Raw genomic sequence first — 14504 nt, forward strand, 5'->3', positions numbered from 1 at the left:
TTTGAGCAAGGATGAAAGATTCGTGGATGAGGAAAGTGAGAGTGAAGGATTAGAGGGCAGTGGAAGCGATTCAGATAGGGAAGATGCTGTGAGAGGCGGGTGGGACCTGATATGCAGCTGGGAATGACTAAAACAGTAAATAAACACAAGACATATATATACTCTATTAGCCACAACACAACCAGGCATATATTTAATATGCCACAAATTAATCCGTATAACAAACACCTCCTCTCTCCTGTCCATATAACCCACCAATACAACTCAAACACCCGCACAACACACTCAATCCCACAGCCCAATGTACCGATCACCTCCGTAAAGTTCATACAGCACATATATTTCCCCAAAGTTACGTACGTGACATGCACATAGCGGCACGCACGTACGGGCAAGCGATCAAATGTTTGGAAGCCAAAGCTGCGTACTCACGGTAGCGCGTCTGCTATCCAACTCAAAGTCCTCCTGGTTGTGTTGCTGCAGCCAGCCGCTAATACAGCGATCCCACCTACAGCTTTCTTCTTTGCAGTCTTCATTATGCATTAAACAAATTGCAAAAGATTCACCAACACAAATGTCCAGAATACTGTGGAATTTTGCGATGAAAATAGACGACTTAATAGCTGGCCACAATGGTGTCACAATATGTCCGCACAATCCGTGACGTCACGCGCAAACGTCATCATACCGAGACGTTTTCAGCAGAATATTTCGCGGGAAATTTAAAATTGCACTTTACTAATCTAACCCGGCCGTATTGGCATGTGTTGCAATGTTAAGATTTCATCATTGATATATAAACTATCAGACTGCGTGGTCGGTAGTAGTGGGTTTCAGTAGGCCTTTAAACTAATGACTATTTTGATAGTGGACTAATCATTGACTATAAAGAATTACATTGTCAGTGGCTCTAATTTAGCCATCGACTTTTGACTTCAGTTTGAGATAGTTTTAGCTATCTGCTGACTAGGGCTGGGCAATAAAAAAACAATATAAATTTATATCGCAATAGACATGTAATCAAAATCAATATGAAATGTGTTCGAGGAAGAGACAAAGGCATTCGCTAACCGAGCAATGCAGGAAGTGATCACTGATCAACGGGAGTGATACGCTCACAGCCAATCAGGTAATATAGCAACTATCAAGTCTGGTTGCGCCGTCTTGATGTGGCGCGGTTGATTCTTTGCATGGACTGAGAAGACAAAAGACTAAAAAGGAGTGCTGCGGAGAGCGAATAAATATTTGATAAAACAGGAAAAGTCACCCCGACAGTATGGCAGTTTTAAGTTTTTTTTTAAACGGACCGTAGTCAGACCAAGGTGCTCGCAATTAGTAATGCCACACCACCTTAGGATGAGCGCGGCTTTGAACACAGCCAGCACTAAACCTGCAGAAAATAGTTCTCATCAGGTTGCTCTGGATTTACATTTTCACACTTTGCACTATTTGTTACACTTGATACGCATTTCTTACACATTTCTTATTTTTTCCCCTTAATTTTTAGAGGCCGTTGTTAAAGGGGAACTGCACTTAAAAAAAAAAAAAATGTGCCTATCGTTCACAATCCTAATGAGCGACAAGAAGGCAAAAGTTTTTAGGTTTTTTTTGTTTTCCAATTTGTAGATATCTGCTTGTTTTTGATGGCTGGCAATTTAGCTAATGGGAGCAATCCATCCTGGCGCTAAATCACTTTTAAAAATGCATACAAAAACCGCCAACAATTTATTCATCTTAAATTAGTTCCTTAACCTGTTTATAACCAGGCTGTAGCGACATTGCTATTGTAAGAGCGAACACTGAGGAACTCTTTTTCTAGCGTAGTAGCGTCTAGTAGCGTCTTGGGACGGCATTAGCTGAAAAATGTTAACAATTATATTACAGTATCTGTAAAGTATTAGCGCACATTTCATGTTTTGTTTGTACACAGCTTGCTCGATAGCGTATGTACTGTAGTTGTAATAACAGGCATGTGACTCACTCAATGGACAGTTGTCTGTTTGGTCCATCTGGCTGGGGAAGTTTTTTCAAGTTGACTTTGGGTAAGCACGCGTAGCTTGGCTCCAAGTTCCACATTTATACCCGCAAATCATGCCAACCTCACTCGCTCAGCTTCCGCCTGCTCCAATGTTTCACCCTCTGTTCAAGCTCGCTTTCTCTAAGCAACAGTTCATCCTCCGTATATTCAGGTTGAAAAAGATAAGGTTGTAAATTCTCATTTATCCAAAAATTGTCGTCTTCGTTGTCTGTTACTAAGTCTGCCATGATTAGAAAACATGCTCGTTTGTTTCTGGAAGCAGGAACGCACATTTGTTGCCGGAAGTCGAAAGTACGCTGTTATGGAAACGAAAATAAACGCGATTTGGAAAGAAGTTCCAGTAATGCACAAAATGACCCAAATACGGCAAATATTGAACATATTACATATTGTTATGAACGTGCCTGGTACTACATTATATATAGACTTGCAGCGTGTATATAAAACATTGATGGAAGGTTTTTAAGTTGTTTTTAGAGGAATTTGAAGGCTACAACGGTGACTTCCATTAGCCACATTTTGTCTAATGATTGTGAATGATAGGCAAAATTCCTCCAAAAAGTTCAGTTCCCCTTAAGTGTTTAATGTGATTTTTGAATTATTTTTATTTTTCTTAGTGTTATCCATGTTTGTGTTAACCTTTTCTTTTCTTTCGGCCTTGATAGCTGAGGGGATTATAATTAGAGGACATACATGTTTGAAATAAAAAATATTTACATTTAGTATATTTTACTTATGATCCTTATTTTCGATAGGTCATAAAAAATATCAATAATTATCGATATCGACCGATAGTTTCCAGCCGTATATCCCAGCCCTACTGCCAAGTAACACTCAAGACAATAAAGATTAACCTTATTCAGAAATATTTATTTATACTGTAACTATGCTGCTCATTAGATTGTTACAAAAAATACTAACTTATTTTATAGCCTGTTGTCTGTTTAAAGGGAGGGTCAGGCAAAGTCTTGATAAAACAAAGAATCAAAGGACAGTCTAAATAGCAGCAATAGAAACAACCAAAAAAACACCAGTTTATCGCCTAAACCAAAATGTATGGATTTAACATGTTCCACATCGTAATATGTATACAAAATGCGGCTGCTAGACTTTTGACAAAAACAAGAACGTTTGATCATATTACGCCTATACTGGCTCACCTGCAATGGCTTCCTGTGCACTTAAGATGTGACTTTAAAGGCCTACTGAAAGCCACTACTACCGACCACGCAGTCTGATAAGTTTATATATCAATGATGAAATCTTAACATTGCAACACATGCCAATACATCCGTGTTAACTTATAAAGTGCAATTTTAAATTTCCCGCTAAACTTCCGGTTGGAAACGTCTATGTATGATGCGTATGCGTGTGACGTCACGACGGCAACGGAAGTATTCGTACCCAATGTGTCACCATACAAACTGCTCTGTTTTCATCGAACAATTCCACAGTATTCTGGACATCTGTGTTGGTGAATCTTTTGCAATTTGTTTAATGAACAATGGAGATTGCAAAGAAGAAAGTTGTAGGTGGGATCGGTGTATTAGCGGCCGGCTTTAGCAACACAACAAAGAGGACTTACTTGGATAACAGACGCGCTAGCCGATGCTAGCCGCCAACCGCATCTGTGACCGGGTGAAGTCCTTTGTTGCGCCGTCGATCGCTGGAATGCAGGTGAGCACGGGTATTGATGAGCAGATGAGGGCTGGCTGGCGTAGGTGGAGCGCTAATGTTTTTATCATAGCTCTGTGAGGTCCGGTTGCTAAGTTAGCTTCAGCGTCGTTAGCAACAGCATTGTTAAGCTTTGCCAGGCTGAGAATTATTAACCGTGTAGTTACATGTCCATGGTTTAATAGTATTGTTGCTCTTCTGTCTATCCTTCCAGTCAGGGATTTATTTATTTTGTTTCTATCTGCATTTGAGCCAGATGCTATCACGTTAGCTCAGTAGCTAAAGAGCTTTGCTGATGTATTGTCGTGGAGATAAGTCACTGTGAATGTCCATTTCGCGTTCTCGACTCTCGTTTTCAAGAGGATATAGTATCTGAGGTGGTTTAAAATACAAATCCGTGATCCACAATAGTCAGAGCGAAAAAAGATACACCCTGCACTGCCTCTCTAGTTCTTCACTCTAACGTTCCTCATCCACAAATCTTTCATCATCGCTCAAATTAATGGGGTAATCGTCGCTTTCTCAGTTCGAATCTCTCTCGCTCCATTGTAAACAACGGGGAATTGTGAGGAATCCTTCCTCCTGTGACGTCACGCTACTTCCGGTATAGGCAAGGCTTTTTTTTCATCAGCGACCAAAAGTTGCGAACTTTATCGTCGTTGTTCTATACTAAATCCTTTCAGCAAAAATATGGCAATATCGCGAAATGATCAAGTATGACACATAGAATGGATCTGCTATCCCCGTTTAAATAAAACAAATTCATTTCAGTAGGCCTTTAAAGTTTTACTACTTGCGTATAAAATACTACACGGTCTAGCTCAGGGGTCACCAACGCGGTGCCCGCGGGCACCAGGTAGCCCGTAAGGACCAGATGAGTAGCCCGCCGGCCTGTTCTAAAAATAGCTGAAATAGCAGCACTAACCAGTGAGCTGCCTCTATTTTTTAAATTGTATTTATTTACTAGCAAGCTGGTCTCGCTTTGCCCGACATTTTTAATTCTAAGAGAGACAAAACTCAAATAGAATTTCAAAATCCAAGAAAATATTTTAAAGACTTGGTCTTCACTTGTTTAAATAAATTCATTAATTTTTTTACTTTGCTCCTCATAACTTTCAGAAAGACAATTTTAGAGAAAAAATACAACCTTAAAAATGATTTTAGGATTTTTAAACACATATACCTTTTTACATTTTAAATTCCTTCGTCTTCTTTCCTGACAATTTAAATCAATGTTCAAGGAAAACATTTTTTTTTATTGTAAAGAATAATAAATACATTTTAATTTAATTCTTCATTTTAGCTTCTGTTTTTTCGACGAAGAATGTTTGTGAAATATTTCTTCAAACTTATTATGATTAAAATTCAAAAAAATTATTCTGGCAAATCTAGAAAATCTGTAGAATCAAATTTAAATCTTATTTCAAAGTCTTTTGATTTTCTTTTAAAATTTTTGTTCTGGAAAATCTAGAAGAAATAATGATTTGTCTTTGTTAGAAATATAGCTTTGTTTGTTATATATTGTTTGTTATATATTCTAACAAAGTGTAGATTGGATTTTAACCTATTTAAAACATTTCATCAAAATTCTAAAATTAATCTTAATCAGGAAAAATTACTAATTCTTTTTTTAAGTTTTTCTCTTTTTTTCGGTTTAATTTTGAATTTTAAAGAGTCAAAATTGAAGATAAACTGTTTTAAAATTTAATTTTCATTTTTTTCGTGTTTTCTCCTATTTTAAACCGTTCAATTAAGTGTAAATATCATTAATTATTAATAATAACATAGAGTTAAAGGTAAATTGAGCAAATTGGCTATTTCTGGCAATTTATTTAAGTGTGTATCAAACTGGTAGCCCTTCGCATTAATCAGTACCCAAGAAGTAGCTCTTGGTTTCAAAAAGGTTGGTGACCCCTGGTCTAGCTCCATCCTATCTTGCCGATTGTATTGTACCATATGTCCCGGCAAGAAATCTGCGTTCAAAGAACTCCGGCCTATTAGTGATTCCCAGAGCCCAAAAAAAGTCTGCGGGCTATAGAGCGTTTTCTATTCGGGCTCCAGTACTCTGGAATGCCCTCCCGGTAACAGTTAGAGATGCTACCTCAGTAGAAGCATTTAAGTCCCATCTTAAAACTCATTTGTATACTCTAGCCTTTAAATAGACCCCCTTTTTAGACCAGTTGATCTGCCGTTTCTTTTCTTCTCTCCTCTGCTCCCCTCTCCCTTGTGGAGGGGGAGTTGCACAGGTCCGGTGGCCATGGATGAAGTCCTGGCTGTCCAGAGTCGGGACCCCGGGTGGACCACTAGCCTGTGCATCGGTTGGGGACATCTCTGCGCTGCTGACCCGTCTCCCTTCGGGATGGTTTCCTGCTGGCCCTACTATGGACTGGACTCTCGCTGATGTGTTGGATCCACTGTGGACTGGACTTTCACAATATTATGTCAGACCCACTCGACATCCATTGCTTTCGGTCTCCCCTAGAGGGGGGGGGGGGGGGGGGGGGGGGGGGGGTTACCCACATATGCGGTCCTCTCCAAGGTTTCTCATAGTCATTCACATCGACGTCCCACTGGGGTGAGTTTTTCCTTGCCCGTATGTGGGCTCTGTACCGAGGATGTCGTTGTGGCTTGTGCAGCCCTTTGAGACACTGGTGATTTAGGGCTATATAAATAAACATTGATTGATTGATTGATACACCTGGGACAAAGTGAAGAGGACACATTTCATTTTTGATGCTAGAATGTCATCAGCCGGCGAGTTATCGTGACATCTACACAATTGTAAGTTAAAGCTAATTCTAACATACACTATATTGCCAAAAGTATTTGGCCACCTGCCTTGAAGTGCCATCCAATTCCTAACCCATAGGGTTCAATATGAGTTCGGTCCACCTTTTGCAGCTATTACAGCTTCAACTCTTCTGGTAAGGCTGTCCACAAGGTTGCAGAGTGTGTTTATAGGAATTTTTAACCATTTTTCCAAAAGCACATTGGTGAGGTCACACACTGATGTTGGTCGAGGAGGCCTGGCTCTCAGCCTACGTTCTAATTCATCCCAAAGGTGTTCTATCGGTTTCAGGTCAGGACTCTGTGCAAGCCAGTCAAGTTCATCCACACGCGTTCATCCACACCAGACTCTGTCATCCATGTCTTTATGGACCTTGCTTTGTGCACTGGTGCACAGTCATGTTGGAAGAGGAAGGGGCCCGCTCCAAACTGTTCCCACAAGGTTTGAGCACGGAATTGTCCAAAATGTTTTGGGATCCTGGAGTATTCAAAGTTCCTTTCACTGGAACTAAGGGGCCAAGCCCAACTCCTGAAAAACAACCCCACACCATAATTCCTCCTCCACCAAATCTCACACTTGGCACAATGCAGTCCGAAATGTAGCGTTCTCCTGGCAACCTCCAAACCCAGACTCGTCCTTCAGATTGCCAGATGGAAAAGCGTGATTCATCACTCCAGAGAACGTGTCTCCACTCCTCTAGAGTCCAGTGCTTTACACCACTGCATCCCACGCTTTGCATTGGACTTGGTGATATATGGATTAGATGCAGCTGCTCAGCCATGGAAACCCATTCCATGAAGCTCTCTGCGTACTGTACGTGGGCTAACTGGAAGGTCACATGAAGTTTGGAGCTCTGTAGCAACTGACTGTGCAGAAAGTCTTTGCACTATGCGCTTCAGCATCCGCTGACCCATCTCTGTCAGTTTACGTGGCCTACCACTTGGTGGCTGAGTTGCTGTTGTTCCCAAACTCTTCCATTTTCTTATTATGAAGCCGACAGTTGACTTTGGAATATTTAAAAGCGAGGAAATTTCACGACTGGATTTGTTGCACAGGTGGCTTCCTATGACAGTTCCACGCTGGAAATCCCTGAGAGCGGCCCATTCTTTCACAAATGTTTGTAGAAACAGTCTCCATCCCAAGTGATTAGGACACCTGATTCTGATCATTTAATGGGTGGCGAAATACTTTTGGCAATATAGTGTATTTACTTCTTTACAATGAACGCTCAAGTAATTGTTACTGCCTCAAGGAATCGTTTATTTAATGGTAAATCTGAAGACATGACAATATTTAATGTGGTCCAATGCAATTATGTCACACGCGCGGCAAAAAGAGGAAGTGGGTGCAGTGTTTCCTATTTTTTTATTTATTGGAGGCGGACATTTATTAACAAATGAAAGGTTCCTGCCCCCCGCGAACCCAAGAGGCACAAGCGGTAGAAGATGGATGGATGTGTATTTCCTGCTTCCGGTTCTCCTGCACTCATAAACAAATTATGATAAATGCATGCATCGTAACTTAATCCGTTTCACAACACACATGCACACTTGCTTTGCCAGAGCCGTAGCATGCATAAATAGGGAAAAGTTAAGATATCTTTTGGCATTGACCTGTGAAGCAAAAGTTACTACCCTAACTGCATCATTCCTGACCTTAAGTTCATGCCACTTTTGTGTTGAATAAATTAGTTGCAGATGGTCTAAATCAGGGGTGTCCAAACTTTTTGACTTAGAGGACACATTTGGATAAAATAATTCGGCCGAAAGCCGACTGCATGTAAAGTAACATAATATATATCCTAACTAGAGATGTTCGATAATTGCTTTTTTGCCGATATCCAATATTCCGATATTGTCCAACCGATACCGATACGATATATACAGTCGTGGAATCAACACATTATTATGCCTAATTTTGTTGTGATGCCCCGCTGGATGCATTAAACAATGTAACAAGGTTTTCCAAAATAAATCAACTCATGTTATGGAAAAAAAATGCCAACATGGCACTGCCATATTTATTATTAAAGTCACAAAGTGCATTATTTTTTTTAACATGCCTCAAAACAGCAGCTTGGAATTTGGGACATGCTCTCCCTAAGAGAGCATGAGGAGGTTGAGGGGGGCAGGGTTTTTGGGGTAGGGGGTAGCGGGGGGTGTATATTGTAGCGTCCCGGAAGAGTAAGTGCTGCAAGGGGTTCTGGGTATTTGTTCTGTTGTGTTTATGTTGTTACGGTGCAGATGTTCTCCCGAAATGTGTTTGTCATTCTTCTTTGGTGTGGGTTCACAGTGTGGCGCATATTTGTAACAGTGTTAAAGTTGTTTATACGGCTACCCTCAGTGTGAAAAGCCGTAGATATTATGTGACTGGGCCGGCACGCAAAGGCAGTGCTTTTAAGGTTTATTGGCGCACTGTACTTCTCCCTACGTCCGTGTACACAGCGGCGTTCTAAAAAGTCATAAATTGTACTTTTTTAAACCGATACCGATAATTTCCGATATTACATTTTAAAGCATTTATCGGCCGATATTATCGGACATCTCTAATCCTAACCATATATATGTGTACATATCATACATGTATAACAAATCATTATTGAATAATATAATTGTATATTAAGAGTGTGTGAAAGTTTGACTCCTACCGTGATGACCTCAAAGTTTTGTAATCAATCAGAAATATCAAGCAAATAAACTGACAAACATGGAATGGTGTAGGGAGTGTTTTTCATTTCCCCCATCATGCATTGTAATGGATTTAAATGGGTGCAATTTGTAATTTTGTATGGTGTTTGGACGTTTCTATAATATCCACAAATTTCAGTGTGCAAGTTGTGTAATGTGTGAAGCAGGAGGTTGGTTCTGTGTTGTCTTTTTTTGTTTTTTTGCGCATGAGTAGGGAAGGTTGTTTGGATTATGTTATACAGGGAAATGCTGCGCTTTGTGAACTTCAAAACACAATTCATTGGTATTGACCTTATGTACTCTCGTTGTCCACAAGATGGCAAAAACTTTGCAGCAAACAAATTGCTAGATATTTAAAATTACTTTGGCAACAGCCGGCGGGCCAGAGTCATTATTAATAAATTCATGACGTCTGGCGTGCCAAACTGAAGGCGTCGGCCAGATTCATTATTAATAAACTCATGACGTCTGGCGTGCAAAACTGAAGGCGCCGGCCAGATTCATTATTAATGAACTCATGACGTCTGGCGTGCCAAACTGAAGGCGCCGGCGGGCCACACTTAGCCCGTGGGCCGTGGTTTGGACACCACTGGTCTAAATAAAGGTGCTTTCAAAGAAACTTCAAAGAGGCCTTATCTCTGTTGAAGAGGTTAATTTAGCCTACTAATGTGTATTTATAAATGATTGATTTATATAGGCTAGTAAGGTAAAGTTTTGTACCTGACAAGTTCCGGCTATCTTGCTTCTGCAGCCTTCCGCAGAAGCAAGATAGCCGAAACTTGTCAGGTACAAAACTTTACCTTACTAGCCTATATAAATCAACCATTTATAAAAGGCCTTATCTCTTTCACTTTATATTTTAGTTGACTAAATTAACTGTAATTTTAGCAGACTAAGGTGTGACTTAAACTTGACTAAACTAATATCAATATAGATGCCTAACATTTGATTAAAACCTGAGTATATTTTCGTCAAAAGACTAACTAAAACTAAATTAAAAACTGCTGTCAAAATTACCACTGACGTCTTGAAAGAACTCGGCTTTAAAATCAGGCGTTTGAGCGTCTTTTCTCTCAAAAGTGGCACAAACAAATTAGGGAGATGATACATTTTTCTCAGAGACAAGCTCTAAGGACACATTACTTTTGGGACATCAGTAAAAACTAGGGATGTCCGATAATGGCTTTTTGCCGATATCCGATATGCCGATATTGTCCAACTCTTTAATTACCGATACCGATATCAACCGATATACAGTATACAGTCGTGGAATTAACACATTATTATGCCTAATTTGGACAACCAGGTATGGTGAAGATAAGGTTTTTTTTTTTTAAATGAATCAAATAAAATAAGATAAATAAATTAAAAACATTTTCTTGAATAAAAAAGAAAGTAAAACAATATAAAAACAGTTACATAGAAACTAGTAATTAATGAAAATGTGTAAAATTAACTGTTAAATAGAGATGTCCGATAATATCGGTCTGGATATGGATATGCGTTAAAATGTAATATCGGAAATTATCGGTATCGTTGTTTTTTTTATCAGTATCGTTTTTTTGTTTTTTTTTAATTAAATCCACATAAAAAACACAAGATACACTTACAATTAGTGCACCAACCCAAAAAACCTCCCTCCCCCATTTACACTCATTCACACAAAAGGGTTGTTTCTTTCTGTTATTAATATTCTGGTTCCTACATTATATATCAATATATATCAATACAGTCTGCAAGGGATACAGTCCGTAAGCACACATGATTGTGCGTGCTGCTGGTCCACTAATAATACTAACCTTTAACAGTTAATTTTACACATTTTCATTAATTACTAGTTTCTATGTAACTTTTTTTATATTGTTTTACTTTCTTTTTTACTCAAGAAAATGTTTTTAATTTATTTATCTTATTTTATTTTATTAATTTTTTTAAAAAGTACCTTATCTTCATCATACCTGGTTGTCCAAATTAGGCATAATAATGTGTTAATTCCACGACTGTATATATCGGTTGATATCGGTATCGGTTGATATCGGTATCGGTAATTAAAGAGTTGGACAATATCGGCATATTGGATATCGGCAAAAAGCCATTATCGGACATCCCTACTGTTAAAGGTTAGTATTATTAGTGGACCAGCAGCACGCACAATCATGTGTGCTTACGGACTGTATCCCTTGCAGACTGTATTGATATATATTGATATATAATGTAGGAACCAGAATATTAATAACAGAAAGAAACAACCCTTTTGTGTGAATGAGTGTAAATGGGGGAGGGAGGTTTTTTGGGTTGGTGCACTAATTGTAAGTGTATCTTGTGTTTTTTATGTGGATTTAATTAAAAAAACAAAAAAAAACGATACTGATAATTTAAAAAAAACGATAACGATAATTTCCGATATTACATTTTAACGCATTTATCGGCCGATAATATCGGCAGACCGATATTATCGGACATCTCTAGTAAAAACCAAACAATTGCATGATAAGTTATTTAAATTTTTTTATGAAGTACCACATATTTATTTGCTGCTATGAAGTCAATCAATCAATCAATCACAAGTGTCTCAAAAGGCTTCACAAACTCACAACATCCAGGCACAAAAAAACTAAAGACTGGGGAAAAAGAAGAAACCTTGAGAAGGGATCGGCTGCAATTGATGTCGAGTGGGTATAATTATTGAATTGTTACATTAATAGACAATGTGGGAGTCAAGTCCATCAGGAAGCCAACAGATAGTCATAGGTAGAGACCGACCTATACGTGTTTTTTCAGGGCAGATACCGATTTTTAGTAGTCAAGGAGGCCGATTAGAGATATTTGGAGCTGATCTTCATTTGCAGTAAAAGTTATTTAAAGATGGATAGTATACATCAGTAAACAGTTGGACAAAGCGCTATTTTTATTTTTCTACGACCAGTAGCGACATAATTTTCATGAGGCACTAATGGTGTGGTTAATCTAGCACCAAACAGTGTCGAGGGATTTCACAAACATCTTTGTTACGTGTGTCTTAAGAGGAGCATCAACAATTGCGTTTCAAAAAATGGGAACTCTCCTGGGAAAACTAGAAGAGCGCCGCTTTCCGCCGAAAACACCAACGGCTTCACTTCGCTCCCGAGCAACCATGAGCACGACAATAAGTCGTCAGCGGAGCAGTACAGCTTTGCTTGAAGTGGAACCGGACTTCAAAGCGTTATTAGGAACTCGACAAAACGATGTAAATGAGGTACAAAGCAAATTAATTAATTGCTGAGCATCTGATTATTATATTTGTATTACATACACTGTAAAATAAAATCTATTTTTCAGGAAAAAAAAAAAAACCTGCCATCTGAGTCGTCCCAACTTCACAGTAAAATTGACGATGGTTTTTACAGCATATTACTGTAAATGGAAAAGCAATGCTATAGTTGGGTTTTTTTACTGTAAAATCCTGGCAACTGAGCTGCCGTTTTTTTTTTACTGTAAAATCTATTTCTAAAGTGTACAATTTGATGAATAACTTGCTTTGGTATAACTCGAGCAGATATTTATTTGGTTTTAATTTTAAAAAGTTTGAAATTAATGATGGTATTATATTTGTTGCCTTATAAGATCATCATCATCATCATCATCATCATCAGCCATTGTCAGTCCACTGCTGGACGAAAGCCTCAGCATGTTTCTGCCATAGTGAACGATCTCTAGCTGCTCCCTGCCACTGCACTGTTCCCCAATATTTGTCTATCTCATCTCGCCATCTCACTCTTGGTCTTCCTCTATTTCTGCTCCCATCCATGGGTCTCCATGATGTCATTAGGGAAGTCCATCTATTATCTGTTCTACTGATATGTCCAGCCCACTTCCACTTACTGAATTTGATAGTTCTCATAATGTCTTGGACTTGCGTTTGTTTTCTCACCCATTCATTTGTTTTTCTGTCTTTATATGTGATTCCGAGCATATTTCTTTCCATGTTGTGTTGTGCTGCTGCTATTTTCTTTTCCATTTTATTTGACAATGCCCAGGTTTCAGCTCCATATGTCATGGTTGGTAACACGCATTGATTAAAGACCTTTCTTTTTAGGCTTAACGGTATTTCTCCTCTCATGATGTTGCTCAGTTTTCCATATTGGCACCAGCCCAATCTGATTCTCCTCCCTATCTCCTGTTCTTGACTCTTTTCTTTCAGGCTAAATCTCTGCCCCAGATAGATATATTCATTAACTTCATCAATTTCATTTCCATTAACAGTCACAGGTCCATGAGGTACCATGGAATTTGCCATAACTTTTGTTTTTTTTCACTAACCAACCTTATAAGATAATACAGTTTAAAATATACTCAATAGCATGCAATACATGTATTTCTGTCTGTCACAATGAAAATATTACATTTAGTAAACGATAAATGCTTTGGCACATTATTTCAGGGCTTTCGCGGGCCGCGTTAAATGATGTGGCAGACCAAATCTGGCCACAGGAGGCCTTGAGTTTGAACCATGTGGTCTAATCCGTAAAGCAACTGGCAAGTGGCAACACAACATACTGCGTATAAATATGATTGCATTTTAAAAGTATTGCAAACAAGAATGAATATTTCATGAATTGTTATGGAGTGGTCAAATATTGAAAGTGATAGCTGTCCAAACTGTCATGCCGTATTTCCCCCTCAGCTATAATGTATTGATCCTCCCTCCTTTATTGATCACACAGAGTGCTAACTCTGCTGCGAGGCACCACTCAACACACAGGAAATGAAATTTTAACAATTGCATAGTTTTCACACTTGCATTATTTTCTGTCCACAGTGCTTCAGCCCGCCGCCTGCCGCGAAGTAACCGTCCCCAAGGGACCCTTGTACCGCGTGGCCGGCTTCTCCCTCTCCCTGCCCTGCAACGTCTCCGGCTACGAAGGCCCACGCACGCAAAACTTTGAGTGGTATTTGACCAGGGACGACTCTGGCGACAGGCAGATGGGAGTGGTGTCCACCGCAGACGAAAGCTTCCCCTACAAGCCCTTTCAATCCCGGGTGGCAAATGGAGAGGTGAGGGTGGACCGTGACTCGGGGGACAAGGTACGACTGGTGGTCCAGAAGCTCCGCACAGACGACCAGGGGGCGTATGAGTGCACGACGCCCAACACCGACAGTAAATACTTGGGTACCTACGGTGCATCTGTCGTCGTTAAAGGTGAGACTCATTGGACATTTCATTAGGCACTCTAAAGTCCAATACAACAGCTGTATCAAACATGTACAAAAATTATAACGCTCACTTTTGTCTGAAAGGTATAAACTCTTAAGAAATCCAGGGTTCGTACGAGTGCTT

General features: G+C 39.3%; 1 protein-coding gene across 3 annotated transcripts in view; it reads left to right on the forward strand.

The window, feature by feature from the left end:
* The window catches only part of igsf8 (immunoglobulin superfamily, member 8), a 69908-nt gene that overhangs the window by 8128 nt on the left and 47276 nt on the right, over positions 1 to 14504 (forward strand). For all 3 annotated transcript variants that reach the window (XM_062037665.1, XM_062037666.1, XM_062037667.1), the window contains one exon: positions 13986 to 14366. In XM_062037665.1, coding sequence (XP_061893649.1) covers positions 13986 to 14366 — 381 coding nt within the window. The remainder of the gene's footprint in view (positions 1 to 13985; positions 14367 to 14504) is intronic.

This window comes from Entelurus aequoreus, linkage group LG26, assembly GCF_033978785.1.
Source record: "Entelurus aequoreus isolate RoL-2023_Sb linkage group LG26, RoL_Eaeq_v1.1, whole genome shotgun sequence".
NCBI lineage: Eukaryota > Metazoa > Chordata > Actinopteri > Syngnathiformes > Syngnathidae > Entelurus > Entelurus aequoreus.